This window comes from Esox lucius, chromosome 3, assembly GCF_011004845.1.
Source record: "Esox lucius isolate fEsoLuc1 chromosome 3, fEsoLuc1.pri, whole genome shotgun sequence".
Classification (NCBI taxonomy): domain Eukaryota; kingdom Metazoa; phylum Chordata; class Actinopteri; order Esociformes; family Esocidae; genus Esox; species Esox lucius.
In genome coordinates this window covers 19,264,486-19,291,958 of record NC_047571.1, presented here as the reverse complement: position 1 = coordinate 19,291,958, position 27,473 = coordinate 19,264,486, and the positions used below count along the sequence as shown (strand labels likewise).

Sequence of the window (27,473 nt, the reverse complement as noted above, 5' to 3'; positions counted from 1 at the left end):
CAGTCTGATTAAGTGGTTATCAGGGTTCACTTTAAACATTTATAATATAATTGTTTAATCCGTAAAATATTACTTGTTTATCACGTAACTCTGCTTCACTATAGCGGTAATATAATCTTGGTTACATTAAATATATTTAGTAGTAGGGTTTCTGTTAAGTAATAATTTTAAGGTAACAGATGATTTTAAGTTAACAATAAGTCATGTAAATTCAAAGTCATCAAAATGTATACATAAATGTTACTGGAAAGTTGCAAAGCGATATTTCTCTGCATAAGGTGGTGCAGTGTTAAAATACATTTCCTTAGTACACACATGTTCTCAGACTTGATCAACAGACTGTGTATCTTCCTGACCAATCTCCCCAATGCTCCTTTCACACTCCATCCCACTAAGTAACCTTCTGCAGCAGGGGAAGGCAACTATAGTGTCTCTGAGGTCCGTCCTCATGAAGATATATATACAACAGTCAGTAAGTGGGCTGAGATACATCAGGGCGCTTGTGATCACAGACGACATGTCCCTGACTGGGTCGGGCACTGACGGGTTACTGTCCATTAGGGAGAAGTACAGGTTCCTGATGCTGAATGGGATGAAGAGGAATATATAAATGCCCAGTACCAGACCCATAGTTCCCAGAATCTTCATCCTCTTCGGCCCCCTGAGAGCCATGCCCCTGTGGAGGGCCCTCTGAGTGACCACAAACCCCAACACCAGGAACGGGGCTGGTAAAAGGGAGAGGCCAGAGAAAACTGTCAGGGATTGATTTGAGTTGTGGATCAAGAATGTGTAATCAAACGTGACGTAGCCCAGCGACATTGCCCAGAGGCTCAGAGAGATCAGGATGGAGTTTTTGACTGAGCGTCTAAATCGGTACCACACAGGACAGGCCACCACCATATATCTCTCCAGGGAGATCAACACCATGAAGCCCAGGCTAGTGCAGAGGCCCAGGCGGACAAAGATCCTGGCTAGGCAGCGGGCCGTCACCATAGGCTGAAATGTGGAGTCACAGAACCTGCTGAGAATGAAGATGAACGTGATGGCGATCTGAATAAGGTCTGAGATGAGCAGGTTGATCACGTAGATCGGAGCCACTTGGCCGGCTTTGGCTAGTCTGAACAGGGCATAACTGGCCAGGCAAACAGCAGGAAGTCCTATAACTAAGAGGATCCAGTCCACCGTGATACCTAATATGTGTGTGTAGTATGGCGGATCCGGACCACACGGAAAGACACTTGTGTCATTAACGGCAGTCGTCATGGCAACCGCTCAGCAGGATATGCCTGGAGTGTGACTCTGAAAAGTAGAAATAGGGGGTCTTTAGGCTGAAGGTCTTTGTTGTTGCTGGAGCACTGAATTAACTTTCTCTTGAAGATCTGGCAGAGTAAACATATTATTCAACCCCTACCATTTTCTGTAAGAAGTTTACATTTAGGGAGTGTTCAGAATTTTAGCCATTACAACTAGGAGAACAATGTGTCTTTTCTTTTTTTTTGATTCAGTGAGAAGGAGGGTTTCAATGTTTTTAATGCCAGTTATTTGTAATCAATGAAATCCCAATATTGACCAGTGTTTTAGAATAAGTTATTTTTTCTCAATGTGCCTATTCCTGCCTGTTCCAGTACCTCTCATGGCTTGAAAATACACCACTTGTAGTAGTGAGAGCAAGAAGTACGCACCCGAAATACTTCAAAGAACCAGAATGAGGAAGGAGCATGGGCAACTGCAAATTTTAAATAAAAATTGTGTAAAAACACGTTGGAAAACTAATGGCTGCTTTTAAAGAAAGAGTTGAGGCAATTAGATGAACATGAATATCTCAGAATATGAAATATTGTAAAGGGAATCTCTCAAATATTTACAAAAAACTATTATTGGTATTTGTTTAAAAACAAAGGTGGAGGAAGTTAGTATCATATAGATAACCTAATGTGTTGTGTTCGTGTAGACATATGATGATATTAGATACGGTAAAAAGCAAGTAGAGGTACATTTTCTCACAGAACCTTTTATTTCATTAAACACTTAATCTATTGAAATCCAGGTACAGAATTAATCTCTATTCAAATCCAGATTAATCTGTAATGTACAGTGTTCTCTTTAATTCTAGTAAATACGCCACGTTGCACATTACCTTGCTAGTTGCGTTTCAGACTGCAGAGACTGCAGTGTGTCCCTATTGGCAATACCTTATACTTCTGAGATGTCATCCACTTTGACGATAGCTGTCAACGTCCCATCACCCAACCCTAGTCTACACACACCCAGACCTAGGTTATTGATGAAGTGAAGATGCTGTCATTTTGATTGATCTCAGATCAGCCTTTAGTCTGGCTCAAAGTAGGATATCAATGTTGATAGCATGTGCAATAATAAATGAATACCCTACTCCAATTCTAATGATGTAAAATTGCATTACATCTCGTGGTTAAATAACACATTTTCCCTAGAATCTGTTGGAGTAGAAAATATTCTATACTACTTTCTTTTGAGACATACCTAGATCAGGAGTTATCAGCAGACGTCTTTATTGATGATCATCAAGATAACATTTTACAGTCAGCACAGTCAGTCAGCTCTAATGACATATGCAGCTTCTGCCCTGAAATAGATTTACCAATAGTTCCTGATGAACTCTGGGCTACTTTTAACTTCCTCCTTTAACCTTTCAGGAATCTGACAATTTCGACACTAAGTTATAAACCCACATCTCAGTTGCAAGTAATGGGTTTTACGAACCTGATCTGCTCAACCACTTTCCTGTTCCTTTTTCTCTTCACCACTTTCCCTGTGGTTTTGCATAGCTCAAACACTACCCTGTTCTTCCTCAGCTGTTGCCCTACTGTAAGCTACAGGTGTCAAACAGATTCCATTGGAGGGCAGAGTGCCTGTGGATTTTCACTCCTATCCTTGGTACCTGGTTGAAAAGGTCACTAATTAGTTAAGATCTCCCCTTACTTGGTTGTCTAGGTCTTTATTGGACACCATCTAAATCCTTCCCCATACAGTATAACCCCCAAAGGTGTGCTTACCTTGTCTCTCTGTGTATTGTCACTATCACAGTCCACGCTTTCTGTAGACATAACTAGGACTAAGATTTCTATCCATATCCTGGGCAGAACTCTTCCAGAACTATCTCCGCCTCTTCTGTTTCATAGAAACATGCAAAACATATCTAACTTTGAATCTGCTTTGAATCCCCAGTGTTTTTTAAAGAATATATCACAGGAGCTGATGTCACTTTGGTTACTGTACTGTACTGCCTCAGTTAGTATCTCAGTTAGTAGGCTATCAGGTGAGACGTATTTGAAATGTTATAAAATGTGTGTGTTTGCTATGGCCAAACATTGTCATTAGTTCACTCAGGTCAGTCTGACTAAATGATAACATGTAAAACGATGCCATAAAGCAGTTGTCATATAACATAGATGATGAGAATATGGTGTTGGACATAACAGAGCCTATAACGACAGCATCACCAATGCTGTTTGTCAACCATTTTAACACAGCAGACAGTCTCAGCTTTAGCAACTGTGGTCCCATGACTCACTTTTGCCGAATTTCCACTGCTTCCACTGGTTGTGAGTTGGCTTTCCAGTGATGCAAAATATGGTGACATTTGATTTGCTAGTAAAAACCAAAAACAACATTGGAGTCTAAATTCAAATTGCACTATTGGCATGTTATTGGTTTTCATCATACTGTAGAAAAAAACTATATAGGACTGTACAGCAGAACAAGAACACTAGTAGCTGTAGATGTGTCAGCAACCAGCATTCACAGAATACCTCACCAGCCAAATGTTGAACTGCAAGGTGCAAAACAACTAGATAGCCTCTAAAACAGGTTTGCATAAAAAATACACACTTGTCTTAATTGATGATTTAACTGTTGATGGCATCAGTAGGATGAATTCTGAAGTTAGGGTTACAAAAATATACAAACAGATACAAACAAATGTATCACAAATGTTGCAGATACAATCAAATGCATAACAACTTGCAGCAGGACCCAAAACATAAAGCAAGCCAGAGTTTTCAGGACCAAAAGGTGGAATGTTCTGGAGTGGCCAAGTCTGTCAGCCAACCTGAATCCTGTTGAGCATGTGTTTCAACTACAGAGGGCAGAAATGCCCCGAAACACAGATTGTTGAACGTTTGTTGATAGTAGTACCAACTATAAAGCATCTACACAAGGAAGTTGGGACTTCAAATAAAGTGTAACCCAAATGGGAACTGAAGATGCCTGCAGTACGGGCTTGGCAGAACATACCCAACATCTGGTGATGTCCAAGTGTTGCAGATTTCAGGCCGTCAATGAATGCAAAAGATTTGCAACCAAATACTAAATTTGACAAATTTATTAATTATTATATTTATTGGTTCAATTACCAAAGCAAGAATCCCCTCTTTCAATCTTCTTCATATATCTTACTCTTGTTATTGTTTAGAGCGTTATTTCTCCCACTGCTTTTAAGCTAGAGATGCTGTTCAAACTTCATTACATACAGAACGGCCTAGAATAATGTGCTTGCATGCAACCTTTTCATATCCTTTATATGTTCATGAAATAGTCAACTTCTATTGCACTTTTCTGAGTCAAAAGGTTTAGTTTTACAAAGTTTCCTGATATAATAGTATTTATCTAATCTAATATTAAATTGAGGTTTGGACTCAAAAGGAAGGAACTTTTCTTGTCAAACCACATAAATAACAAGTTAAGGAGGGATTTATGTTGGGTATGTTTTTTTCTCTCCTTCCGACAGATGTGACAGACTGAGCTGCCTTGCCTCGCCGCTTGTGGAGTTCCGTGTGCCTGTCCTGGACTCGCGCTGACTGCTGCGCTGGACTGTGTGGTTTCTCGTCGGTTTTAGTTTCATTATCCATTTTCTTTGCTTTGTTTATAATTAAATCGCCCTCAGACTGCACAACCCACTCCTGCTTCTGTGTCCTTGCTGTGCCCCATTACAAGAGTTTGAGTCTTCTAAAACCTAGAAAATACTTACATAGGCCTACAAATGTTATTTGCATGTTCTAATTTGAGGGGAATGCTGAGTATTAGTGTGTTGTGACGTCAGGCGTCCAACTGAACATTTAATTTTTGAGTCATTATAGAGAGTTTTACATAAGTGGGATTTGGTTTGAGGAGTATTCTCTGAATTTTTTTTACTGCAGTGGTCAGACAGTTGGATCCGTGCTCTCCTCGTGCACAGAATCCCACTCCCATCTCCCTGACTTTCCCCCATTTTCTGATTACTCCCCATTTTCAATGAATGGATATGCCAAGCTGAAAAGCCTAGCTAATCATGTTACTAGGCCCACAGTTTAAATTGTAATGTGTTGAGCACAGTGTTATATGATCATGTATATGATAATGTACTGTGTGTGTGTGTGTGTGTTCAATGGCAGGCAGCAGAGATGAGAGTGGCCGCTCTTAGACAAGTTTAGTACTTGTCTCTCTCTTACCATCCTTATTTTTAACACCAGAGCTCTGTTTCTGTTTAGCTCATGTTTAGAAAAGACTGGAACTGTGAGGGTAGAAGGAAAAGCCTACAATCTGAAAAGGGTGTAAGGGATTATATGGAAGTTGTTGTATGCTTGGAATCATCCAGGAAGATTTGAACTGTTCCTACTCATAGGGGCATTTTGTTTGAGCTGTGTTTAGTTTGTTTCCATCTCTCTCTCTCTCAACTCTCAGGAACATCGGTCTTCATAATCAGTACAGTAGTAAATATGTTTCTTTCAATGCACTTAGTCTCCTCAGGTCTAGCTTAGCCTAAGCTAAGCCTTCTTGCTCGTCACTCACATAACTGAGAAAATGCATCCTAGCATATACATCACCAATAAAAGTCTCCATCATTTCAATGTAGTCAACTGGGTGGCAGTTTTGTCTGTTGGTCAAGTGATCACAGCTCTAATTCCGTTGGATCAGCCACGGAATTATACCAAAATGTACTTTTTCTCTCTGCCCAGGCTGGAGCAGACACTTATATACAATCGCATGGAAACAGTGAGTCCTCTATCCAACTTCATTGGCTGATCCTTTCTGAGGACCTGATTAGTCATGTCAAACCAGGTTATAAGTACAGATGAAATTGGAAGACCTACTTCACACGATTAAAATGAGGTCCTTGCCCTCGCCAACTTCATTATAACAAACATATGACCTCTCTTTCTACCAAATACCTTTAAAATCTATACAAGCCTCTCAAATGAGTGCAGAGGTTTAGGTGCTAGTGGATGCTTTGAGATTGGGTTGTAAACTAAAGCATGAACAGGACCTATGTTCCAAAAATACACTAAAGTCAGCAATAAAGCACTTGTCAAGACTTAAGGGAAAATGTTCTGTGGACAAAATTGGGTTATTGTACAGAATTGGTCCTGCTGTATCTGAGAAAGCCAAACACTGCATTCCACAGTATTGACCCAATATTCAAGCATGGTGGTGGTAGTATGTTTTGGGGATGCTTTTTCTGCATTAGAACTTGGAAGGATTGCCATTAATTAATTAACTGCAAATTCAGTTCTGTATCATATTTGTTTGACACCTTTTCTTCCCAATTCCATATCACAATCTTGTGTCACTGCTAAAACAATCCTACGGGTTCAGGAGAGTATTGGTTCGCCACCGGCTTCCTCTGAGACCTGTCTGAACAGTTATTTAATGAAGTCAGTCCAAGCCAACACGTCAGAGGAAATGCTTGCCAACATTATCTTATAATTAGCCAGGTTGGAGGCACCTGATTTGCCAGAGACATAGCTAAATCGCAGTGTCACAAGAAAATCTGGGGTCATGACAAAACAATAATAAAATAAATAAAAAAACAAGGATATATAGATCTAAATGGCTAAACACCCATACATTTAAAGTCAGGGACATATATGGAAAAAGAGAAGTAAATACCAATACCTTTTCATAGTGCTGTCATACACGTACATAATATGAAAAGAAACTACTGAGCCAGTGTAAATGTATGATAACATTTCATTATCTGTTGTATCGGCTCTATTAGTTAAATATCTATGGGCACATGTCCAAAAGCATCAAAGATATTATTGGCTGCAATGGACTTGTACAATTCAAAGAAGCTGTTTAGGTAGAGTGAGGATTTTCTTAGGTCTAACAGTGTTTTAAAAAAAACAGCAATGACTGTTGTCTGTAACTTCCAGTCTTTACAAATGGGCTAAATGGGTGAATGATTATAAATAGACAGTCACCAGTGTCTTGATTTTCTACACTATGAAGAAACATTATTTTATAATCTGTTGGACTAAGCAGTATTGTATTGGCAAAGAAACATATTTATTAATATGGAATACATTTTGAGTCACTGAAGACAAATTTGACTTCACAAAACCAGCAGAAATTATGTTTCTTTGAACATTTATTAAACCACCAATTTGTGCCTCCACTTCCCTCATCTTAATTCCAGACATCCTGACCGTGGTAGCAGTGTCACTGCCAACAGTTTAGGTCTCCACTTGTGTTGTTCAGTATAGGTGTGGGTACAGCAGTCGAAGGCCTGCCAATGGGACTCACTTCTGGGCTAGAGGGATGAAAGACAGAGCAGATCATCACATACATAAGATTAGGGTAGAATATAACTTTTGTCCAATCAGAGATGGACATATGCCTTTTTTGCATCACCTAACAAGTAAAATAAACTGGTAATTAACCAACAGGTGCGCTTCTGCATTATTTACTCAAAATCCAAAGCGTTGATTTCTTCAGAAAAAGTAACAGAGGTGAAATGTATGTTTAAAGAATTTGGATGGAGCCTGTGTTTTGACCACTGACCTGTTACTTCCATAAGAGAAAGCATGACCGGAAAGGAAGAAGTTGGTTCTGTTGGCAAGGAGGTGTTCATGGTGGGTTCTAGCTATGTGGATGTGTTCAGGACACAATCCCTGGGAACTGGTTTGACAGGTACACTCTGTAGCAGTCTTAACACCAAAACTGGCCACCTGGAGCTGGGAATGGGAGATAGACAGTGCTTGACTTGGGCCGTAACCGTCTGGATTGGCGTTCTGGTACTTCAGATTTTAGGCACAAATTGTTCTGTTTCCTTTTTTTAGGCAAAAGAGACATCTGGGACAGGCTACTTTAATGGAACAAGATTTATCAGCTCTCCTCTCTGCCAGACTACCTTCAATCACACACATACACACACACAACATCCCTTAAGAGTTATCACTTCACACATCATACATTATAAATTTGACTTTTGGCATAGTAACCTAATTAGCTTTGCTTTTGTTTGTCACAGTTCATTCTATAAAATATTAAGTAATGTTAACGGCTTTCTTCCAATGTTAACGTCAGCTACAATAATCTACTAGCTAGCTACATGTGCCCAGCACATTAACACTGGTGGCTGGATTGACATAATCAAGTTACTTACCTAACTAGCTTATTCAGCCATAAATACAAGTAATTATTTTTTTCCCACAAACAAATTTAAGGGACACTCACCTGTATAGCTAACTAGCTACCCAGCTAATAGTCTGGTCCACAAGTCGAGCTCTGAAATGGTTCTACGTCATCCTGTTTACTGTGGGATAACCATTGAACGAATCAAACATGGATCCAGTTGTGTCTGTGGTGTGAATGTGAATGCACTAATTGAAAAAGGGTCCAAGTCTGCGAGTGCATTGTAAACTTAACTGGTCTAAGAGCTGAGTCCTAGGTGAACCTTACTGAATAATCCTGTCTAATCCCGCCATTAAGAATACTGGAAATAGGCCTAAAGTTCACAGGAGATGAAATAGCTCTGTCTCACTCTCTCACTTTAGCACCCACCCATCTCTCTCTCTCTCTCTCTCTCTCTCTCTCTTTATATATATATATCAACAGAATGTTTATAGCTCTCTTCCAAATATCCAAAGTTAAATCTTGGTTGCCTACTAGAGAATGACTTAATGACTTAAAAAATGACTTCCTTCATATTAGTGCAGACAAAGGATAGAAGGTAAGAAGAAGAAGCCACCTAAGTATATTGAAATGTACCCTTTCATTCTGGACATGTGACTGTGTCAGAGGTCAGTCCCTCTGCTTATCCAGACAGTGGTACGGGATTAGCCGGCTTTTATACACACAGCCACACTGAACACAAGAACCAGAGAGCACAGGAACCAGTGATGGACACAGTCTGACAGTCCTGGGACACAAACAGGTAAGGGGGAGACAATTTGTTTAACTTGCAAACTTTTGAGAAATCTAAGAAAAGACAAAAGAAATGAAGAATATTTGTATAGGAAAGTTGTAAACAGGATGGAGAGGGCACATGTAGGCAGGCAGGCGGGGGGGGGGGGGGGGGGGGGTGTCTTGATTACTCATTAGCAAAAGGCACGGATTGGGATGAGCTATAGTAGGCAAGGTCAAGTCAGTGTTGCAACCCTTCCACAGTAGAGAACTCCATGATACAGGTTACACCAGTGAACTACAGAAGTAGCTGGTAGAAAGATCACTTGTTCTGCTAATAGGGGACAGTGTCAGAATACCTTGTAAAACAGGTTTAAACAGGCTTAATGGTTGATCAGCAAACAGATGAAAAGGGCATTGGGGGCCAGTGAAGAGGACAACACGCACATTGAATGAGTCCTATTCCTAATACCCAATCCCTAGTACCAGTTTTATGTAAGTTACTTTTCAGTGAACTATAAGGTTACAATGTCAGTCAACCCCTGATTGCAGGACTCACAGCTAGTAACAGTTAACACTTGAAAATAATGGCTTGAAAATAAGACATGTTGCCATTTTTCATTTTGGCAAGAGTTCTACATAATAATGCCTTTTCTCTTTTTGTGTTTCTGGTGGCAAAAGAAGTAGCCATGGCATCCCTGGAGGAGGAGTTGACCTGTTCGGTGTGCCGCGACGTTTTCAGCCAGGCTCTGCCACTGCCGTGCGGCCACTGCTTCTGCCCGGCCTGCATAAGGGATTCCTGGGGACAGGGAAAGGCTGGGGTCAGGGGTCACTTCACGTGTGCACAGTGCCAGGAAGAACATGGGGTGGTGGTGTGTGACTGCTGCCCTCTTGTGGGGGATGGGGGCCAGACAGGGCCTGCCGTGGCAGTGAAAACCTGCCTGCGCTGTGAGGTGTCTCTATGCGCATTGCACCTACAGCCCCACTTGGACCGACCCGCTTTCAGGACACACCTGCTGGTGGAACCCTTAGGAGACCTGTCTCACCGAAGATGTCCGGCCCACGAAGAGATTTTCCGCTACTACTGTGCTGATGAGCGGGTGTACGTGTGCTCAGACTGCCTTTTGGAAGGTGGCCATGCACAGCATCGTGTTGAAGGACTGAAGAAGGTAGAGAAGGACCTGAAGGTCAGTGAACAACCTGTAGTTCCCTACAGCTGGTGTCATAGTGTGACGACAATAACTCCCTACTGCTGGTGTCATAGTGTGATGACAATAACTCCCTACTGCTGGTGTCATAGTGGGATGACAATAACTCCCTACTGCTGGTGTCATAGTGGGATGACAATAACTCCCTACTGCTGGTGTCATAGTGGGATGACAATAACTCCCTACTGCTGGTGTCATAGTGTGACGACAATAACTCCCTACAGCTGGTGTCATAGTGTGATGACAATAACTCCCTACCGCTGGTGTCATAGTGTGATGACAATAACTTCCTACAGCTGGTGTCATAGTGTGACGACAATAACTCCCTACAGCTGGTGTCATAGTGTGACGACAATAACTCCCTACTGCTGGTGTCATAGTGTGACGACAATAACTTCCTACAGCTGGTGTCATAGTGTGATGACAATTACTCCCTACCGCTGGTGTCATAGTGTGATGACAATAACTTCCTACAGCTGGTGTCATAGTGTGACGACAATAACTCCCTACAGCTGGTGTCATAGTGTGACGACAATAACTCCCTACTGCTGTTGTCATAGTGTGACGACAATAACTCCCTACTGCTGGTGTCATAGTGTGACGACAATAACTCCCTACTGCTGGTGTCATAGTGGGATGACAATAACTCCCTACTGCTGGTGTCATAGTGTGACGACAATAACTCCCTACCGCTGGTGTCATAGTGTGACGACAATAACTCCCTACTGCTGGTGTCATAGTGTGACGATAATAGTTCCCTAAAACTGGTGTAATAGTGTGACGATAATATCCAGATGTTCACCTATAATGTGAACAGAGACTCAGCTGCTGATCTCCGACTGATTTTCGAGACAAACTCTGATGCAACATTTTAGGGGCAGCATGTCTAAGATGGTACGCTAAATAAAACAAGTTAAGCTAGATATTTATTTATAATAATGTAAATAATGTAAAATCAGCTAGCTAGGTAGTCTCAATCAGTAGTTTTTAGTTTATCAGTAACCTCATTAGATTGCCTGTTCATTATAGTAGCATGCAAAGCCTGCAAGGAGCAATATATGGTTCAGATAACGAGGTTTCTCATATGTCCCAAGAACAAGGTTTCAGAGACTGACATAAAATCAATCCACTTGTTTGTTTTGTCGTGTCTTGATAAATTATTCAGAAACAAAGTGATGTAGCAGATTTTGAATGGACACTTAAGGAGTCTGGATTGAAATAAACTGAAGCTGTTATGAACCTGCCTGGAAAAGGATCTATATGTCTTTTGTCCACAATCATGGTGAGGAGAATGGTTTGAGAGGTGAACAATTTTTAAAGAAGGAAAGCTGGACAATTGCAGACGTTTTTCAATGTTTTGCTCTCCAAGTCTACATAGATGTCACCTCTGTGCCGATAAGCAATGTAGACATCTTGTGAGAAGAAACCCTCCACTCTGATCCAGACATAAACGTCAGCACTTTAAGTTTGCAAAACATCATTGGAACTTTGATATCGGGTTCTATGGTCAAATGATTCAAAAACTGAGCTAGAAGTGGGTTTGGTATGAAAAGAGGAATGGTCCGGCAGAAAAGACCTGCTCCCTTCTTTGAATCGTGGTGAATATGTGATGTTGTGGGACTACTAAAGGCCCTGGGAACACTTTTAGGATACATGGCATCATTGTCTGTGTCATTTTTCCTTTGAACAATTTTACCTGAATTAAAAGTTACATTTACATTTCTTTGTGTAAATTCAAGCAGGTAAACAACAATAAAATGTTCTTGTATCCTTTTATGCTCATCTTTACTACAGGCGCCAATAATCGCGGAGGCTGCTGTACGTTGTGCGGCTATAAAATATCTCAATGCATATGCGTTTCCACAGGTCATCCTCCAGAGCCTTCTCCAGAGAGCCAAGGAAAAGCTGAATGAAGGCGAACAAATCCTCCAGGAGCACCAGAACACCGATCACACTGTGACAGTGAGTAACACAGGCTTATAACACTCCGTCAGGGATCTGTAGCGTTCTTATTTCAGTCTGTCCCCCCCTTCTGCATTAACGCGGCGTCCCGTTTAGACCTTGGCGTCTGCTGTAACGATTGTTGTCCCTATGCAGGACTTGTCTTTGGCAGATGACTCCCAGGTGGAGCGTATGGGCGTAGCTCTGCAGGGGCAGGTGGAGAGCCTGGTGCAGGCCCTGAAGGAGAGCACCCGGAAAGAGAGGCAGAGGGTCATGGAGCGCCTGCAGAACGACAGCATTAGGGTGAGGGAGGATCTGGGCCAGACCCAGGACATCCACCATTTCCTGGCCTCCCTGCTGGAGGAGACAGACCCCTTCCTGCTCATCTGGGTGAGAGGTTTATTATTAACCCTTTACTGGGTTTACTGGGAGCAGTGAGGGTTCAGATGAGCTAAATGGGACCGTACTAGTAAGAGCAGGTCGTTTGGGAATTCAGCCAGTGTGGTGGTGCTGTGGAGTGCCATGTGATCATTAGTGACCCCGCAAGAGTCAAGATTTTGCAATGTGGAAATATGCATCAAACTTAGCCAATGTTAGGCATTTCCTCTCTATATGTTAGACACGTCCTTTGAGTAACCTCAAACAAAACGAGTTGATCAAAGCCATCAAAATGCTTATTATAACTGTATGGGACATTTTCTGGAATCGTATCCGTAACTGTCTGAATCTTCACCTCGGTGCCACAATGCTTCAACCTCCTATTAATTGACCAGACAGCAGCATATGCTACACATTAAATTGCAGAGGGTTTAATCTAATCTGTTAATATCCCTGTCCATCTTGGGGTGATTCAGAGCCATTCGTGCAGGATTTTACTAAGGCTTTAAAGGCTTTGTGATTTAATTAATTTGCTGTCAATGAAAGTCTCTTTCTTGGGTACATTTTCTCAATTATTTTTTTGTTTTTGTCTACAGGCATTTCAGTCTGATGACTCAAGGTAAATAAGGATTAGACATGAATCAGTGTCATATTTTATATTGTCTTGGTTTATTGATGCGCGTGCATGATTTTTATAGGTCTTAACATGCTACATGCTGTATTCTGTAACAGACTGCTAGCAGACCTGAACTGCCCCCTGTTCACCCCTGAACCTGTCAGCTTGGACTTGAAGTACATAGTGGAGAACATTGAGAGCAAGTACAGAGAGTTCATCACAGAGACGCTGCATTGTCTCACCGAACTCAAGAAAGAGCTCTGTGAGTACTCAGAAGCCTTACATTTCAGAGAGAAGAATTCAGGCGGTTCTCCCTGTGCGTGTTGTGTCTCAGACTAGGTCTCTATATCTGTTTCTCTTTTGCCATAGTGACAAGTCCATTGACTCTGGACACTAACTCTGCCCATCCTCTCCTGAGAATTTCCGATGGCCTGCATTCAGCCCAGCGGGTCAAACACCGTCTTCCATGTGCGGCACACCCCGACCGCTTTGATCACTGGGCCCAAGTTCTGACCGCCCAGACCATCTCATCAGGAACCCATTACTGGGAGCTGGAAGCAGAGGGCTTCTGGGACATTGCATTATCATACCGGAGCATTGGGCGGAAGGGCAAGGAGGGCACTGCCTTTGGAAATAACAAGGTCCATTATCATTTTCTTGGTCTTGTTCTGTGGCAACTGGTGGTAGTATAATAACAGCAGTAATAAGTGTGCTTAAAAGACAAGAGTTACTTGTTAGTTGACATGTTAATTATTAAACCTGGTCTCTTTGAATACAATGTTGATCACTTGTCAGGTGTTGTGATAGAAAGAATAAAAGGGTTTTGGCCTGGGGTCGTCCAGCAGTCTACACAGCTGGCTCTAATGTACACTCACCTAAAGGATTATTAGGAACACCTGTTAAATTTTTCATTAATGCAATTATCTAATCTACCAATCACATGGCAGTTGCTTCAATGCATTTAGGGGTGTGGTCCTGGTCAAGACAATCTCCTGAACTCCAAACTGAATGTCAGAATGGGAAAGAAAGGTGATTGGCAGAAGACCCCACTGGGTACCACTCATCTCCACTACAAATAGGGAAAAGAGGCTACAATTTGCACAAGCTCACCAAAATTGGACAGTTGAAGACTGGAAGAATGTTGCCTGGTCTGATGAGTCTCGATTTCTGTTGAGACATTCAGATGGTAGAGTCAGAATTTGGCGTAAACAGAATGAAAACATGGATCCATCATGCCTTGTTACCACTGTGCAGGCTGGTGGTGGTGGTGTAATGATGTTTTCTTGGCACACTTTAGGCCCCTTTGTGCCAATTGGGCATCGTTTAAATGCCACAGCCTACCTGAGCATTGTTTCTGACCATGTCCATCCCTTTATGACCACCATGTACCCATCCTCTGATGGCTACTTCCAGCAGGATAATGCACCATGTCACAAAGCTGGAATCATTTCAAATTGGTTTCTTGAACATGACAATGAGTTCACTGTACTGAAATGGCCCCCACAGTCACCAGATCTCAACCCAATAAAGCATCTTTGGGATGTGGTGGAACGGGAGCTTCGTGCCCTGGATGTGCATCCCACAAATCTCCATCAACTGCAAGATGCTATCCTATCTATATGGGCCAACATTTCTAAAGAATGCTTTCAGCACCTTGTTGAATCAATGCCACGTAGAATTAAGGCAGTTCTGAAGGCGAAAGGGGGTCAAACACAGTATTAGTATGGTGTTCCTAATAATCCTTTAGGTGAGTGTATATGTTCTGCTGCAGTATGAGTTAAAATCTGGCCCCCTGATCTTTCAGAAAAGATCCCTCTATCTTATGCAACTATCTCTAATCAAGCATGGAATTCCTTAATTAAAAAATATATATAGGAAAAGGGTTGGTTGTTTTTTTTTTGCAGTGACTGCTAGATGATGGGTGATGTTTCGACTAGATGTGGCTGCTAGATGATGGGTGATGTTTCGACTAGATGTGACTGCTAGATGATGGGTGATGTTTTGACTAGATGTGGCTGCTAGATGATGGGTGATGTTTCGACTAGATGTGGCTGCTAAATGATGGGTGATGTTTTGACAAGATGTGATATATGTTTTGACTAGATGTGACTGCTAGACGATGGGTGATGTTTTGACTAGATGTGACTGCTAGATGATGGGTGAATTTTTGACTAGATGTGACTGCTAGATGATGGGGGATGTTTAGACAAGATGTGATGTTTTGACTAGATGTGACTGCTAGACAATGGGTGATGTTTTGACTAGATGTGACTACTAGATAATGGGGGATGTTTTGACTAGATGTGACTGCTAGATGATGGGGGATGTTTTGACTTGCAGGTGTCTTGGAGCTTGACACAGCAGCATGACAGGAAGCTCGCAGCCTGGCACAACTGCAGGAAGACCCGAATCTCCAGGCGGATGTCAGGCAACCGTGTGGGTGTGGCTCTAGACTATGACGCTGGGACTGTAACTTTCTCTGAGGTGGGGCCCTCCAGCACCCTGACTCTACTACATACCTTCACCACCTCGTTTGTTCAGCCTGTGTGCCTGGGCTTTGGCCTCTACAAACCTGAGTTCCACAGCAGAATCACCATAATGAGGGAGTGAGGGATGATCAGGAACCAGAGAATAGCGTTTACACGCCTTGGAAACCTTTTGGTGGGTTGGAACATTTGGAACATTTACCACGATGAGGATCAAACTGCAAACAATAGTGCTTGTTTGAGCATGAATAATTTTAAGACACATTTTCAGGACTTGAAGTTCTATGAACTATGACTCTGGTTGTAAGGAATGGCTGTGTCCTACTTTGTCACAGTTCTGGGGTACATTTTAAAGAACCAAAACACTCAGGCCCAGGATAGAGTTTTTTGTTATCAAATACATCAAACTACATGGTTATATTGTGAAAGAGTCAGAAAAGAATACATTCAGTAGATAGTTGTAGCGTCTTATGATGTGACATGACTATGGGGCCCCATTTGTTATGAATATCACAAGCAATACCATTGTATTATGTGTCACCCATGTACTGAGATAAATAGATGGAAGATGAGTGGACAGGATAAACCATATTGTAGAATACGTTAAAAGACAAAACTAACAAAAAACTTCAGACATTAAAAACACAAAAGTTTTATGTAAGCCATTATATAGATAGACATTATATGGACTTCACACTCCAGATAGATGTATCGGCGACAAATCAATTTCATAGATTTTCTCTCACTGATGCATTGTCACCTTGAACATAACAACATCTCAAATATAATACTTGAAGTTTATACTGAGAGTTTTCATATTGAGAGAGGAATTTAGTGGGTAGGTGTGCCAGAGAATCAATGTGTTAGAGGGAGGGAGAAAAGAGAGAAAAGGAGATGGTGAGAGAGAGAGAGAGAAATAGAGAGAGAGGGGGAGACAGAGAAGAGAGTGTAAGAGAATATAATGCAGTGGGTCTTCTGGAATGGCCATATAGATGTGTGTTTGAAAGGGAGGTTCCTGTGACACTTTAGGATGTAAGAGAACAGAAACAAGAGAGACCAAGAGGATCATTCATTTCTAAGGATCAACAGCTGACTTGCAGGCTACCAGATGTGGAAAGCAAAGATGACACCTTTCACACCAATACAGGTGAAGTCCTCATCTTTTTTTTTTTACAGACGCATCTATAGACTTAAGGTTTGGATTACAATACTCAGTGAATAAATAAAGTCCTGCAATTCAATACATTGCTTGGATATGCAATTATATAAGAGTATTCAATAATATTTCAAATACTGTAGACTGAATGTGGGGGATGAAGTAGCTAACATGCTTTAGGGCCAGTGCTTGACCTGGTCTGGGTGTGTTTGAAGTGTTAACATGTGCGATGGCTTTTTTTTTGTTTCTGTGGCATAGTTACAATAACAATCATGTTGACGGGTAAAAAGGTAAAATAAGGAAGAATGATTCAAATAATACAAGAGTGTTGGATGGAGAAGCTAAATGTGAACATGATGGCTGACAGGGGGGGGCCATGTTGTGGAACGTCAGGAGGTAGAGAGTGCGTGTGAAAGACAGATGGTCTCTCAGTGGAGTTGTTCACCCACTCCCTCTTTCTTTCTCACTCCCTCCTGTATCCTACATCCTCCCCTGACATCGGTCCAGAGTATTACCTCATCTCATCTTCTTCCACATAAGAATATCCTACTCTGCATTCTCCATCTTCAGCATCTCTGGTAGCTAATATTCCTTACAGGTGTCCTACCTATCTATTTTCCTCCCTCCTTGTCTTCTCTCTCTCAGGTCTTGTGTAAGGAGATTAAATAGTTTGGATCCCAACAAAATATCTGCTTGTCCATGCCATCCTGCCCCTTACTGCTACTGATCCAAACCATCACAAGAGATACATCCATGAGAGCAGAGTGAGTTAGAGGGAGGAGCAGATACAAACAGACAAACAGACAGACAGTGTTGGAGCAAGAGGGCAAGAAAGATAGACTGTGATTTTTCACTTCATCTCTTGCTGCTGAACACTGATTAACGCAAAATTCCTGTTTTGTAATCTGTGAATCCAACCTCCGGATCCAGCTCTATCTTTATATCTGGGAGACTTCCTATAGCATCTATACCAGGTGGTTGGATAACAGAGTGTTGTCTGACCAAGGTGGTGAACCTACTTCAACCAACTAAGGACCCTTATGAGCCCACAGAATATCAGATCAAATGTGAGACATTTAGGACATTTAGGAATGAGAGAATATCAAGCATTTTAAAAGTCTAACACCTATATTCTCTGGGCATTTCGATACATGTCTGTAATCTTTCACTGCAGCTAGGCTCCACACTACAACCAATAACAGATCTACAACAACAAAAAAGCTGCCAGTTAAAAGCATGTATCCCGGGGTGGTGCGTCCATCCACCTTAGAGCCAACAGTGTTTCTGGGGCTGCTGCTGCTCTTGGGGCCTATAAGGGCCCAGGCCCAGAATGACACAGAGCCTATAGTCCTGGAGGGGAAGTGCTTGGTGATCTGTGACTCTACTCCTAACTCTGAGCCAGCGGGTAACGCCCTGGGCATGTCTGTTCGCTCGGGCACCGGCCGGGTGGCTTTCTCTGCCACGCGCCAGACCAACCATGAGCCGACAGACATGAGCAACCGTACCATGATCATCTACTTTGACCAGGTGAGCTGCAGAGAAACAGTATGCTAGGACATCAGCAGGTGAAGTAAACCAATGCCATAAATGCTCTTTGATCGTCTTTGAGTATCCGTCTCTCTTACCCTCTGCGCTAATCCTACTTTCTCTTCTTACACCAGATCCTGGTGAATGTGGGCAATCACTTTGATGAGGAAAGCAGTGTTTTCCTTGCCCCCAGAAGAGGAGTGTACAGCTTTAACTTCCATGTAGTGAAAGCTTACAATAGGCAAACTATCCAGGTGAGACAGGCATACTTGTATGCAACTGAAAAAGCATGTAGCGTAACATCTGTATTCTTACTGTGTGTCCCACGTATGTCTGCTGAAGGGCTTGATCAGCTTAACTTGTACCGTAAATTGTCAATTATATATCACGGTTTTGTGTGGAAAAACATACCACCTGTATCAAATTTTCAGATCAGCCCATCTTTCCCAGTACACTACCATGTTATTGTTTCTTTCGTTGTCCATGTCCAACCTGTCTGTGTTTGGCATTGAGACTACCCATCTGGTTGTTTCCAGGTTAGCCTGATGTTGAACGGATGGCCAATGATCTCAGCCTTCGCCGGGGACATGGATGTGACACGGGAGGCAGCTACCAACGCAGGCCTGGTGATCATGGAGAGGGGAGACAAGGCCTACCTCAAACTGGAGAGGGGAAACCTGATGGGTGGATGGAAGTTCTCTACCTTCTCTGGGTTCTTGGTGTTCCCCCTATAGGGAGACTGCCTGCAGAAGAGTGTTAGAGGGTAAGACATGGGGAAAAGACAAGGAATGCAGGATGATAGGGAAAAGACTGTTTCAGAGACACGTCTTTATATCTAGAAAGAATATTAGCTATGGATGGGGGAACGCAAAGACATAAGGCACATGGAATGCTATGTGAACCGTATCATACTCTGTCCAGTTTGTGTCTGACTGAGGATTGTCAGGCTATTTTTTTTTGGACACCATTGTTGAATATTTGTGCACCATGGCACAAAATGGCAACGTACAATCAATTTGTACCTTTTTCATTGTCACTTTTAAACATAATAATATTGTATCCCCATAGCAAGACCTGAACACAAGATTTGATTGAATTACGGATTTGAAACTGCTTTACTGGACCATCTTGCTGGCTTACTCTTAACCTATTTGTCCTGTAACTTATTAATACCCTATTTGCTTGTATATGTTTTGCAGTGTGCACATCTCTTAGGAAGATCTTATTTCTATAAACAGATTTGAATTAAAACTGTACACAGTATATATTAAAGCCCATTGTCTCTTTTTTATATTCATACTAACACTCCAGCTTTTCATTGAACAAGTATCATGTTGGTAAATATAGCTCTCACCACCAGAGTTGGCATTGTAGCAGGAGATTGGCAATGGGGGAGAGCATAAGGACAGAGAATAACGGATACTTCTCATAGAGCTACCAGTCATATATTAACAGATGGAGGATTTGGCGAGCGCACAAGCATGTCTTCACCAGACTCCTGTGGATCAAGCATGGTTTGCTGTCAGTCACACTTCCATAGCCAATGACAAGAGTAGGGCTAGACATAGAGTTAGAGAAGATGGATGTTGACGGGGAATGACTTTTCCCAAGACCGTAAATTATATACTTACTAGGGAGGCCTACCAATTCTATCACTAAAGCCAGGTCAGCACAAATGTAGGTACCTGTTATGACAATACATTTAGAAAATAACTGCCTAGTGAAAAAGGTTTAAAAGTTAATATTCTGTTAATGTATTCTGTTTTGAATCATTTAATTGTATTTGTTGCCAAACACATTTTATAAACCCTGCAAACTCTACCTCAAACTTTTCTAACAGGTAGGGTATTATATTTTTATTATTTTATCAGGTAATTATGAATAAGAACACATTCATATTTTTAGCAATGACCAGGGAGACATTGTGGTTAACTGTCAAACTCAGGTATAGAACAACTGTTTTCACCTTGCCAGCTACGGGATTTGAACTAGTGACCATTGGACTACCCTGCCAACTTGTAATTCTGAGGAGAATGAGCTGGCCAATCAGAGATCTGCTGGGATTCATGTTCCGCAGTTGCAAAAAGTATAATGTCAATATCATACATAGAAGAGAGAAGAACATAGTTATAAATCATCTATAACTAAAATCAGAATAGATATGCCCTAAAAAAAAGCTAATACAATTATTTTATTTAACTCCAGAAAGCTAGAAGGGCATCAGCCCAACAGAGACATCCATGGTTCCCAGCTCCCACTTGGACACAGCAGACCGTAAGTAAACATTTAAACTGTAATGAATAATAATAATTCTCCTTTAAATTATTGAATGAATATGTCAGGGAAAGCACTAAAATGGTAGAGTTAGGGACTCAAAGAGAGCCATAATTAATGTTCTTGTTAACTAGCTGGTAGGAACAGTATCAGCGCAACGACACATCCTCCTGAAACTGTTACTAAAAATGTCATACATTTCCTTATTTTCCTTCTCACTATAGTCATCTATACTACTTCTAGAAACAACCACATTTCCTGACACCATTTTTTTAAGATGGATGCCCTTATCCTGGCATGGATGTGGTGCTATGGTCTCTCTCTCCCCATTGGAATGTGTTACCTGCTGACTCATCATTCATCTGTCCCACAAAGAGAGGGGAAAGAGAGGAGAAAGAGAGGAGAAAGAGAGGGGGAAAGAGAGGAGAAAGAGAGGGGGAAGAGAGGAGAAAGAGAGGGGGAAGAGAGGAGAAAGAGAGGGGGAAGAGAGGAGAAAGAGAGGAGAAAGAGAGGTGGAAGAGAGGGGGAAAGAGAGGAGAAAGAGAGAAGAAAGAGAGGAGAAAGAGAGGAGAAAGAGAGGAGAAAGAGAGGAGAACAGGTACTGCTAACAATCTTTAACCAACAATTACACATTCCTTTTATATATATGTTTGTGTGTGTACATTCATTTGTATCCTATAAAGTGTTGTTATAAAACAGAGAAGTGCAAACATGCAGAACATTTTTATATTGTTTAATATACTGTGCACATTAATATAAAATGTTTGAACCTTTCTTACAAACATTCCATAAACTGTCCATCTCTGCCACTGTGACTCATGGGTTCTGTTTTCTAGATCACTATGGACATTCTTTTTTTAGATTAATATAAATTTCAACTACATTATGTACAAGTATGTCCATGAAAAATGTATTTAATAAACCCCCATTGAGTTGTTAAGTGGCTATATTACAAAAAAAGCTTTTGTGTGGTTAATTTGTGAATCCTGTGATGACCCTCTATCTGCAGATCTTTCTTTGGATCCCACTGTATGCATCTATAACAGTTAAATTACACTTTACAATTATATGACTAAAGGTATGTAAACAAGAACATGTTGAACAGTGACATTGCTATACATGAATGGGAGAAAGTTAAGGAGAAACTGATGTTTGAGAAAAATTCCAATAATGAACTGCTATAAAACATTTTCTAATTCTATAGACATAAAATGTCAAGAAAATCACAGAGACATCATCCCAAGAGAGCCAGTCCTAACCCCGCTCTACGGACTATGTCCTATGTCTCGGTTCTGATGCAGCCGAATAAAGACAATCTGGAACATACCCATAAAAACACAGGGGGCTGGGTTACTTGGTTAGAAAACAACCAATGGTAGTAACGCACTACAAGTAATCCGGATTACGTCGTTACGTAATCAGACTATAGCTGTGCTTTGTCTAGTATCAACGTTTGCAGACTCGGAGTAAAGGCGATATATCACAAGGACACATTTTTTAAAATGGATACCGGTACTCTAGCCACATCATTCCATGTCTGGCAATATCGACACCATTTCATTTTTAAGGAGTTAAGAGACAAAAATATGACCGTCCAGTGTGTTCTATGTAAACCTAAAATCCGAATTCTGTCTACGTCCAAGAACTCGACATCAAATCTGAAAAAACATTTAGAGGTGAGTTGAAGGCTTTAAAAAAAACGAACAAGTTCTACAGTGGTTTAGAAAGTCCAGATAGTATGTAAAACACGTGCCCAAAGACCGTAGTGAAGTTATTGAACCACCACTGGCCTAGCTATAGTCAAATAAACTCCACCCAACGTTTGGGGTTGAGTAAAGACTTATTGGTTGACTGGAGCTTCGACGTCACATCAAGTTTTTATTACAAACTGCGGATTTAGAAAATTATATGTAGTCTGGCTATTCTTTATGGGCATGAATTTGTCGCCTTCAGTTAGAAATTCCACTCCCCGGAATCCCACTCTACACACATCACTCTTCAGATCCACCGAAAACGTATTGAAAACTTGCTTAACTACGTTTTGGACAATGAATAGTATTTAGATTGCATTTTCGGATCGAAAGGAACGGTGCGAACACCGCCACCTACTGTATTGGAGTGTGAGACCAGTTACTGTCTCCCTATTATCTTTGTCTGTTTTGATAATCAATGTTTATTCCAAAAAGTTACATATACATATATTTTCTCATTGCTTTCTCTAAGCAGGCCCAGATGTCCTAATCTGTAAACACAAAAGGACATTTCTTAACATCAACAGATCATACTGTTTTATATGATGTGCTGATCCGTCCTAAATCCTTTCATTTGACTTCAATACACTTCTACTAACTTGTTTTTGTGTTTCATGTATGTTCATTTTACCAAATAGTTTCACCTCTAGTTATATTTACACATTCCTCATATTTTGACATTCTTTCCCCCAAAACTTGTCCGGTTTCCATTTAATTAAGAAAAAGAGGAGATGAAGCAACATAAGACTTGAGATGCATACTTATTGAATCATGGTTGGTTGTTCCGTCCTCACATCAATATCTCTCCAACCTGATCCCTCAAGATTTTACTGAAACAGGGCTGGATGGAACGCTTTGTTATGGTTGTAACTGCTATTTGCTTTAAATTTTGCATTTAGTGTTATCATCATGAAGCCCACTTAAAAGATTGGTTGCATAAAACTTTTTGCATAAATGCGTTCGGATATATGACAGGGATGTTGTGATATGTATGCCACTGTTTAATACGTTTGTGCTTATTTGTATTTCAGAGAAAGCATGCCAGCATGTATCTGAAGTCTAAAGGTGGGGTAGATGGTTCCAATGGACCAACCACCTCAGACTCTTCTAGGGAGCCACGCTACAAGAAATCCAAGCTGGAAAATCTCAACCAAATTACATCACAGTCAAAGGTGAATGCCTTGGTGTTTAATTTCATGGTAGAAGATGCCCAGTCACTGTCTGTCTTGGAACAACCTGCATTCAGGAAGCTAATTGATGGCTTAAGTGGAGGGAAGATGTCCATGACCAAAAATACTTTTATCAGTAGACTTGAAATGGCATACTCCAGAATGAAGGAGGAACTGAAGGAAAAGCTGGATAGTGTGCAATCTGTGTGCACAACAGCTGACATCTGGTCAGCTCACAATAGAAGCTACATTGGAATGACCTGTCATTGGTTTGAAAAGAATGAACTGGAGAGGAAGTCTGCGGCACTAGCCTGTGCCAGAATACGAGGTGCACACACACTGGATAAAATTGCAGCCAAAATACACGAGATTCACGTGGCCTATAATCTTGAAAACAAACTTCAGGCTATAGTTACTGATAATGGTAGCAAATTTGTCAAGGTCTTCAAGGACTTTTCCAAGGGGGATGATGAAGAAAATGCCGAAGATGACATTGTTGAATTTCAGGATGTTGGCACTATACTGGATAGAGAAGATGAGACAATGCAGCTATTTTTGTATCGGCACCAACGATGTGCATCCCATGCATTAAATTTGATTGCTACTGAAGACCTAGCACACATTCTATCACAGGGAGAAACTGCCCGGGTGTATTTCAGCTCAATGGGCAAATGTTATGCCATATGGAATGGTGTCCACCAGTCCCCACTGGCTATAGCAGCAATGGAGGACATAGAGAAAATGAAGTTGACCGCTCCTTGTGTGAGTCGCTGGATTTATGAATACGCTGCTGTTGAAAAGATTGTCTCTCTCCCTGAAACAAAACTAATGGATGCTTGTGACAGCTTGGGCATCCCAAGAATGCTATCTTATGAGATAGCATTTTTAAAAGAATACATAGATGTCTTCAAGCCTCTTTCTTTTGCACTGGAACTCTTCCAAGGAGAGCAAAAATGTTTTCTTGGGCTGGTCATACCTACAGTACTCACGTTGAAGAAAAAGCTATGTGAGAAGAAAACTCTTGCACTCTATCTGTTTGATGTCATCAATCCTGTTCTAGAAGCAATAGATTCCCGCTTCAAACAGCTGTTTGCCAGTATGGATGCAAAAATAGCAACAGCTACTACTCCACAATTTCGTTTATGGTGGCTCCCTGAAACTGAGAGAGATGAAATGCATTTGATGCTTGTGGCTGAGGCGAACCGAATTGAGCCGTCTGAGGGTGCCCCAATCGGCAGTGACGAAGTGCAGTCAGAAGACGAATTCTTCAGTTTCGGACCTGGGACTGGTAACAGTGACACAGAAGAGGAAATCCGGCGGTACCTGGAGGGAACTAGCAAGAATCTTGGCTGCCTAAAATACTTTCCTAGAGTGAGAAAGCTTTTCCTCAAATACAACACTATTCTTCCCTCAAGTGCTCCTGTGGAGCGGCTCTTCAGTCATAACGGGAACATTCTCACTCCCCAAAGGAATGGTCTGACAGATGACCAGTTTGAACAAGTTATCCTTTTGCGATACAACAGCAAATTATTCCCTGAGTAAGAAAATGCAATGGGATTTCTTTCTCAGATCACAGGTGTTTTTTTGGTTGGGGTCCAGCTCATGTTGAATATGTTTATTTTAGATTGCATACATATGAAGTGACTAGTGGAAGTCTTCACAACCCTTTGCATCCTTCTAATTGGCTGGCTTTTCTCTGAAATGTACTCTGTGTTCCAGGCACTATAGTTCCAGGAGCCACTGTGCATGTGAAGATCAAGTTCCCCTTACTTCGCTTGTCACCTCATATTTTCACTTTACTTACGATTTGATTGATATAGCCTACGTGTCTGCTGCATATTACACAAATATTTAGGATGTAAGCTGGAACATTCTGTCTTTTTAAACGTATAAGATATAAGCAGGAGAAACCAGGTGTAGTCCACCGCTCCTTCCTTCCCATACTATACACACTTAAAAATGTTGTACAGCATGTCTGTTGTATCTTGTCACAGCAAGTTGTAACAAACAAGCACGACAAAGGCATTCTATTTAAGCAACATATCAAACACATGCAAGACGCAAGTAGAAATGTAATGTTCTTTTTTTTGCATTACAATTGCAAAATTGTTTGAGGTTAATTGGGCCATTCAAAATGAATGTCAAACTGTGGTTGCCAACTGCTACGGTCGAGTGTTATTCCTGCCAAGATGTGGACGTCTGGCAGATTTAAATAATGTGCTTTTATGCGGTTTGTGTACTTGCATGATCATTGCAAACCACAGAAAACAGGGGGCAGACAATTAGTCAGTGTTACTTTTAATAACATCGGAAGAAGCCTAACTATAAAGATGTCATCATCACAATGTAGTTTAACAGGTGATTACAACCCAGTTTGTATAAAGAGATAACATTTCTTGCCTCTGTTCTGAATTGCAGAGCTCAATGGCCAAAGCCAGTAAAGTGGTCATTGTACTTTTTAGGGTGCCCTCTTTCTTATGGGATGTTAAACCCGGTGTCCAGACTCTGCTCAATAAAGAAAACATGGCACTTATAATAGTAGGAGCGTTAACCATGTAGCCATAACCTCAATGTTATGGCTGCATTTCCACGTTGGCCCTCATACCGTTATCGTGACAATACTGGCAGATTGCAGTGCAAATTGTCCCAATGCCGTCCAGTGTTGATTGGTAGGGTGTTATACATGGTTGCCTTGTCTTGTTGTCTTGCTCTAGCAACTTCTTTTTTGGTTTGGGCATCTGCAAGCTCAGTTGTGGTTGTTGAGAATGCACGCAAGTATCGGCAAATACTTCCTGGTCGAGAGAGCCGTGTGATAAGAAGAACTGTTTAGTGAAATGTGCGTTGGGGTACATGTCTCGATCTTTGACTTTCCCACCAAACCTGCCGGGGAGTTGCTGTGATGGCTTTCTAAAAGATGTTAAGTGTTCCTGAGTGGTCCGGTCTCAGTCCAGGATTGAATTTGCTTAAATCTGTGACATGACAATGTTTCCAATCATATTTCCAGAGCTTAAGCAAATTTGATAAAAATATTTTTTTTCACAATGTTTGAATGGATTCTCAGCTGTAATGGCTGCCACATATGCTTTTGCAAAGTATCAACTCTGAATTGTGGTTTTCTTTGAAAAAAGATGTACATTTATAGCAAATTTATATGTAAGGATATGTAGACTTTCATTTTGTACTGTACTTAGAACATTGAGTTAGGAAGTAGTTGAACATGAACGTAGTAAAACAGTAGTCTACTAATTGTTAAATGTGAGCATAGTCTACTAGTGATATTGCGTGCCAACCGCCAATTAAACACCATAGAAGAAGTAGTCTAGTGCTTAAAAGGGAATGTGGACTTTACTAGTTGCCTACCTGTGAAAAAATACGTCTGGTATTTGCTGACAAAGATTAGTCAATGGCTAGGACTAATTTGTGTCCCTGAGTGTTCTGTAGTAGTTATTAATTGGTATTAATCTACTTTCCTTTACTAATTTCCCTACAAATAAATGAAAGAAGGCTACTTACCTAATTACCTTTTACAAATGATTACATAAAAATGGGTCTAATAAAAATCCAAATGTAAAAATTATTCAACTTGTTTGTTTGTTTTAATTAACATCTTATTTTAAAGAAAGTATATTTTCATTCATGTTCATTAGACATTTTCTGGATACATCATGTTGCAGATTTCCGAACAAAGAAACCGGTTTACAATCAGTTCCTCCACAATATCACCTCTAGGCACCATTGTTGAGTTTAATTTGGTGTGTGTCTAGATTTGGTTTGATGTCTGCCTACCTTAACAGCGAAACCCACAAAAACAAAGTGAAATTTG

General features: G+C 41.1%; 3 protein-coding genes and 1 long non-coding RNA gene across 6 annotated transcripts; 2 read left to right on the top strand and 2 right to left on the bottom strand.

Annotated features, from left to right (window-relative positions):
* Positions 1-321: 321 nt before the first annotated feature.
* LOC105022169 (G-protein coupled receptor 4-like) lies at positions 322-1,263 on the bottom strand. The gene has a single exon (XM_010890370.2). It carries the CDS (start codon positions 1,261-1,263, stop codon positions 322-324), a length of 942 nt encoding a protein of 313 aa, XP_010888672.2.
* Positions 1,264-7,283: 6,020 nt separating this feature from the next.
* On the bottom strand, positions 7,284-8,767 carry LOC105021588. The gene is made up of 3 exons (XR_828832.3): positions 8,476-8,767; positions 7,801-7,973; positions 7,284-7,549 (listed from the first exon to the last, which is right to left on the bottom strand). It is a non-coding gene; the product is annotated as an uncharacterized LOC105021588 (long non-coding RNA).
* Positions 8,768-9,081: 314 nt separating this feature from the next.
* Positions 9,082-19,728, top strand: trim110 (tripartite motif containing 110). Of its 3 annotated transcripts, XM_013140008.3 has the most exons (9): positions 9,082-9,175; positions 9,826-10,331; positions 12,219-12,314; positions 12,450-12,683; positions 13,268-13,290; positions 13,404-13,549; positions 13,657-13,928; positions 15,628-16,920; positions 17,575-18,170. In XM_013140008.3, the coding sequence occupies exons 2-8, from the start codon at positions 9,834-9,836 to the stop codon at positions 15,895-15,897; spliced, it is 1,539 nt and encodes a 512-aa protein (XP_012995462.1). In that variant the 5' UTR covers positions 9,082-9,175; positions 9,826-9,833; the 3' UTR covers positions 15,898-16,920; positions 17,575-18,170. The 3 variants fall into 3 exon arrangements, with proteins under 3 accessions (XP_012995462.1, XP_010887675.1, XP_034145012.1); XM_010889373.4 differs by lacking the exons at positions 9,082-9,175; positions 9,826-10,331; positions 12,219-12,314; ... (2 more) ...; positions 13,404-13,549; positions 13,657-13,928 and adding exons at positions 18,591-18,710; positions 18,993-19,728 and having other exon boundaries at positions 15,927-16,920; positions 17,575-18,456; XM_034289121.1 differs by lacking the exons at positions 9,082-9,175; positions 9,826-10,331; positions 12,219-12,314; ... (3 more) ...; positions 13,657-13,928; positions 15,628-16,920 and adding exons at positions 18,591-18,710; positions 18,993-19,728 and having other exon boundaries at positions 16,933-18,456.
* A 2,400-nt stretch (positions 19,729-22,128) lies between these two features.
* On the top strand, positions 22,129-27,227 carry zgc:161969 (uncharacterized protein LOC569044 homolog). The gene is made up of 2 exons (XM_034288869.1): positions 22,129-22,406; positions 23,513-27,227. Exons 1-2 carry the CDS (start codon positions 22,233-22,235, stop codon positions 25,190-25,192), a joined length of 1,854 nt encoding a protein of 617 aa, XP_034144760.1. The 5' UTR covers positions 22,129-22,232; the 3' UTR covers positions 25,193-27,227.
* Positions 27,228-27,473: the final 246 nt, after the last annotated feature.